Source organism: Danio rerio, chromosome 11 (genome assembly GCF_052040795.2).
Source record: "Danio rerio strain M-AB ecotype USA chromosome 11, GRCz13ab, whole genome shotgun sequence".
Lineage (NCBI taxonomy): Eukaryota > Metazoa > Chordata > Actinopteri > Cypriniformes > Danionidae > Danio > Danio rerio.
Window position 1 is genome coordinate 45,283,769 of NC_141031.1, and position 6,232 is coordinate 45,290,000.

General features: G+C 36.4%; 1 protein-coding gene across 12 annotated transcripts in view; it reads right to left on the reverse strand.

The window, feature by feature from the left end:
• Positions 1–4,051: 4,051 nt before the first annotated feature.
• slmapa (sarcolemma associated protein a) overlaps positions 4,052–6,232 on the reverse strand; it is a 119,880-nt gene continuing 117,699 nt past the window's right edge. For 11 of the 12 annotated variants that reach the window (XM_087272765.1, XM_087272766.1, XM_087272764.1 and 8 more), the window contains one exon: positions 4,052–5,676. In XM_087272765.1, the coding sequence (XP_087128891.1) occupies positions 5,584–5,676 (93 nt within the window). In that variant the 3' untranslated portion in view covers positions 4,052–5,583. 12 annotated transcript variants of the gene reach the window in all.

Below are 6,232 nucleotides of genomic sequence, written 5' to 3' on the forward strand. Positions count from 1 at the left end.
TAACGAGCAGTTAAACAGGTGTACCTAATAAAGTGGCCACTGAGAGTATAGCTGTGGAAAACATTGTCGTTATTTGTTTTATATTACCTGCTATAGTTCTGTTACCATAGCAACTATAGAATTACCACACAGTATTGGTTATATTTGGTAGTATTTGGTATATATAAGCTGCATAAGAAACACTAAATAATCATTTTTATTTCAATCTTTTTCATTGGTCTTTTGTATAACAATACAAATTAAATATTGAAAAGTAAACAGTAGCGTATTGTCCATTATTAATCATATTATTAAACCTCGCATTTATTAACTTAACAAAACAATAAATACATAAATACCAAAGTAAGAAAATTAAACACATAAGAACATGACATCAAAATAACTGGATACAAATGGGAAAATAATAATAATTAAAATAATATTAATGAATAAAAAAAAACCCTGATAAAATGGTAAATATTACAGGTTGCCAGCACCGGGTGTAATAGACAGGCCTTTAATGTAATCAAGAAAGGAATCAAGAAAGGAAAAAATGTCCTGCATCCACTTGTCACTCATCACTAAATAATAATTTAACCCTTTAAAATACATCAGAAATGTTAAAGACTGCTTAGTCCCTCAAAGTGAAATTCTTGCACTTAATTATGAACTGGAGCTCTCTATGCAAATATGTATACAATTAAAAATATACTAATTGAAAATATATTAAAAAACCAAATGCATTCTTATACAGCCAATAATCCTGTTTTAATAGCATTTAAAGCAGCAGAGCACAAACGTGTTTGTTAAACAGCAATATACTGGAATGGATGCTAATAGTTATCCTGCTTGATACGGACAGGTCTTTACTCATGCCATTTAGACAGAAGAAGAGTCTCTGAGTGTCGGATTCCTTCCCAGTGAATAGTGCTATAGTCTTTAACAGACAGATTTTGATGATTCATTCAGATGCAGCTGAAAGTGTGAGATGCCAGCACTATTAAACCTCTGAGTCTGCTTTACCTGCAGGATATCATCATCATCATCATCATCATCATGTGAGTATTTGGATGGTGCTTGAGGCTCAGTTTGGTTCAGCCTGAGGGTTTGAGCCAGACGAGGAAGCAGACGGCTGTAATCTGTGCTTCTAAAGCATCGCATTCATGGGTAATTCTTCAACTACGGGCACATTTAAGTCCTTTGATCATATATCCAAAAAAAAAAAATACATATAATTTTGTTCAAACTCCTCTTTCTTTGTTAAATTAACAATAAAACCTACTTATAAAAATTACTAGTTTTCTTTTATATATTTTTCATACTATTCAGCCTCCTTTTAGGTGTCAAAATCACTTTTCACCTTGTCGCACACCCAGAGTTTTAAACTTCAGCAATGAAAATAACATTTTAAAATCTTATTTATCTGGTGTTGTTGGGGAATTCATTGTGTCTTGATGAATTTCTGATGAATGTATTACACTCATTTATATGCTTACTTGAGTGATTTCACTATTATTATTATTATTATCTATTGTATTATTACCCATACCTGTGGTTTTATTATCATGTATGTGTGCTTTGGTTAATAATAAAAAGTAATTCTGTGTAAATGCAGTCAGAAATGAGACAATAAATTAAAAGAGCAGCATTAATGTCACAATGAGGGTAGATTTATGGATGCAAGGCCATAAGGAAACCTGCGTTCTGCTCTGTAACTCATGATAAGGCGCACCTGCATGTGCGCCCACACTCATTTGTACTGACATCTAAAAAATTATGAGTACCTATAAACTTCAGCTGAACTTACAGTTGAGAGTTCAGTGGACAGTAAACAAGATATATTGTTCAGCATTGTTTTTTGGCTGAGTCATCACTTTTGAAACAGGAAGGAAAAACCTTAACCCCTGAAAGACCCTGAGATTGGATTGGTGGCGGGCACCTGAGATATTTAAGATCCCATTAGCGGAGAAGCTGATGGAGGAGTGTAATGTGTAAATTTGGATGAAGTATTAAGACACAGAAATGTATTTAAACTGTGTGCAATCCTATGTTTGGCAGACACTCGAACGACCTGTCTCTGTTGTTACTGATGCTGTAACAATAAACTGCATTGCCTAAAGACTTCGGAGATCTCAGACTTTGTCATTTTTTGAAAAGTTTGACTTAGAGACTTTGAATATTTTGCAGACCAGAATCTTTTTTTTTTGCACAACAGTGTCTATTAATGCCACCACAACACTGTGATGTTGCTTTAAAAAGTTTGTCTGAAAGATTATTGAGGTGGTTTCTATGAAAATGAATAGTGTCATCTGAGAACATCATCAAGATGGAGGGAAATTAAATGATCATCAACAACATTTGAAGGAAAATCAAGGTAAATATTGCTTGATAAGGAAACACATTTATTCTACGTCATTTACAGACATGTTGTACCTTCAAAGATGTTTTTAAAAACCAAACAAAATGAAGTTAAATAAGAGTGTTTTGTATACATGAAAGGCGTTGAATAATTGAAAAGGTGTTTCAAGTATACCTAGTAAGACCTTGATTAGTTTGTTCAGGTGTTTGATAAGGGTTGGAGCTAAAATCTGCAGGACACCGGATCTCCAGGAACAAGTTTGGTGATCCCTGCTTTACAACTACATACCGATGAACAGTTAATATCATAATAATAGGCAGGTAATAAGCCAGTAGTTCAGAGGTGACCAACCCTGTTCCTGCAGAGCCACCTTCCCGCAGATTTCAGTTGCTATCCACATCAAACACACCCGAACCAATTAATTAGGACCTGAACACCACGTGATAATTACAGGCAGGTGTGTTTGATATGGGTTGCAACTGAAATCTGCAGGAAGGTGGCTCTGCAGGAACAGGGTTGGCCACCCCTGTACTACTGGCTTATTACCTGCCGATTATTATATGACCTAATCTAAAGGGTTACTGTTCATGTTAGTAAACTCATTAACTAATGGACCATTATTTTAACGTGTTACCAAAAAAAGTTCAAGGAGATGTGCACGCTTGAAAGAAACCCTTTATAATCGTACTCTTTAATAGGGTCTCAAAAATGCCAAAGATGCTTCATAATGAACAAGCGACAATAAAAAAAGAAACGTTTAAAAAACAAACTCCGGAGCACCAAGAGGAAATCCACGCCAACACGGGGAGAACATGCAAACTCCACACAGAAACGCCAACTGACACAGCTGGGACTCGAAACAGCGACCTTCTTGCTGTGAGACTACAGTGCTAACCACTGAGCCACCGTGGATGTAACTAATCTAGATTAATTTGTGTCCAGCACTAATAAATCTTTGCCCGCCTCAGTGAATAAACTTGACAGAAAAGAGTCAAACTAGTCAAGAAAAGTGAAGTTGTTTTATTGGAGTCATGCACATCACACGTGTTAGTGCAAATATACCCTTTATCTGTATCCAAGACATTATATCACTTATATCCTGTCTTTTTAAAATAGATTTCTGACAATGAACTACCGTTGATGTTCAAAACAAGTCATTCTGAGCTCTAAAACAATACAGACCAATATAAATATATAGGTACAGGCAGTGTGCAGTACTGTACTGTCTTAACTGGACATTTCTGACCAATTTAAAGATATCTTAGAAAACAAGCCTTGTCTATGAGCAAGTGACATATCTCTATAAACCAATAGCGTTTAGCTGCGAGTCTAGCTTCGCCTTTTGGTACCCTTTTGCCGGGCCAGGTACCCTTTGCAACGGGTACCCAAAAAGTGGTATGGTGCGGTTTGCTTTTAGGTACCCTTTGACAGTGGAAACGGCCATAAAAAGCTATCAAACTGTACCGTACCACTGAGTGGAAATAGGTCATTAGTTCCCAAACTCTTGAGGCAGCTAGAAGAAAAAAAAACTTGGTCTGCAAAACATGCAATCTTAACGTGGAAATAAAAGTCCTGAATTAAAAAACGTGTTTGCAAGGCCAAAAAGATGTTAAAAATTCATGTAGAAAACCAAACTAACAAGGAGAACTCGTATTAAATAAAAAATTACGTATTAATCAAGTGTCTCCAGCAGCAAATTAGATGTGACCAACATCATTTATAACCAATTTTTATTCTTTTTTGTGACTATAACATATATTTACACACAAACATTCATACATACATATTTACAACAGCCTAAGCAATCTTCTAACGTGAAGGACGATTTCTCCTAAAAAAAAAAAAAACCTAAAAATAATGAATAAAAGGTCCATCGTGCTGTTTAACGAAAGCATTATGAACAAAATGCAGGAGATCATTTTAAAGCTATCCTTTCTGTGCTACAAGCTTTGCTTTGTTTTGCATTCGTGGTCAAATCCATGTTGAAGCGTTCGATGGATTGTTGAAGTATGTCTTTCCAGTAAAGTGATACAAAAAAAAATAATAATAGAAAGAGATGCAAAAACAAGTCCTCGACACGTTGAACCAGACGAGTTAGGCTTTTTTTTATGCTCCACGTCTGTTTATTTACAGCACAGCAGACAAATGTGAACCACACACCAAACACATCATCGGTTAATTCATCTTCCTCCACAAGTCTCTCAAAGCAGCTCGCACAACATCCACATTTCAACAAATTCACGCCGTTCACCAACAAAAATAACTTTTCTGTGCTTCCCATTCATTTTTAAAGCATCTGATTTCCAAAACCTATGTTACAGATAAGGCAGCAAAATCCCAGAGCCTTTTTTTTTTTGAGGAGGTACTGTCGGAGATTTAGTACAGAATCAAACAACAGGAGCTGTGAACTCAAAGTGCTCCTTTTTAGTCCAGACAGCAGGACAGTGTGTTGGTAAAAAGCTACGTTTGTGTGTGTGTGTGTGTGTGTGTGTGTGTGTGTGTGTTTTATTTGTTCGTTTAAGGTCAACGCTTCAATCCATTTTCCAATGACCACAATCAAGAACGTCGAATTTCGAAATCCCCTATATATAACTTGTAGTGTTTCTGACATGAACAATTGCGTATAATACATGATACAACAGCCATAGAGAACAACGACATCTCACTGTGCTAGAAGCATGTCGGATTTGAACACACAATCACAGCACACGACGTAAAAATTTAGACTTTAGTTGTTGTTTTTTTGTCTCCATTTGAGATTGATGATGCGCTGCATGAGTGGAACGAGAGTGGCACTTCAATGTGAACTATATTAGTAGTAGTAGTATTTAAAGTAGGCACTTCACCCTTCTGTGCCCTTGATTTCTCTTTTGGCTGTACATATACTGGGATTCACCACATGGCAAACCCACAAAGAAAGAGTCCGAGGAAGAAAACGTCACTAGCAGAATAAAATACAGTACCCATCCCAAAGAAAAAGACCTATTTTAGGCCATTTGAATAATCCAAAAATTCCCATCCGAGTGACAAAAATGCAGATAGATTATTTATTCTATAATATGCATTACAATTTTATTCCCTCTTTCATTCTATACTATATACATTTGCATTTTACACAGACGTCGGGGGCTGTCGAACAGACAAAACGAGAGGTATTATTGTCAGATGTCTAAATCTGACACTGGGATTGGACAGAGGGCATTGTTTGGGACTGGAAGTGGTGGTGTTGTGATTGGTTAACATTCTCAGGATGAGCTCTTGGACAAACTGGGATAAAGCACCACCGCCGTAACAGCCACTACGGCGGCAACCACCGGCATCCAGGGCATCCATCCGCTCTGAAAACAAAACAGCGTAGAAAGATTAATAAAGGAAACATAAACGACGCACCAGAGCAACCAGGACAGAAGCACTGGAGACTGGAGCTGAAGAGACAGAGAGAGACCTGGTGATAGTAAAGAGTTAAAGAGAAACACACCAATAAACCAAAGAGAGAGAGAGAGGAGACAGGAAAAGCAAATATTTAAGTACAACTGGGAGAACCAGTTACCTTACAGGAGTTATAAAGCAAATAAAAGCAAACACAACAGACTCAATGAAAAAGACAGGTTGCATTTAAAGATCAGATCACTCAAAAAGGACAATTTAGACATCGGGTACTCTTTAATGTTGTTTTAGACCTGTATGACTCTGAGGAACACACGAAAACAAGGTTTCTGCAGGTTTACCAAGTCAAATTTAAGACTTTTTAAAAGCTTTTTAAGACCATGAAGGCAAAACGCTAAAGACTTTCTGTAATGGCCAGTGTAATATGCTTTACTTGCCTCATTAAAATTTGGTTAATACTTAGCTACATATTTTAAATAATATGTAAAAACATATATATACACATAC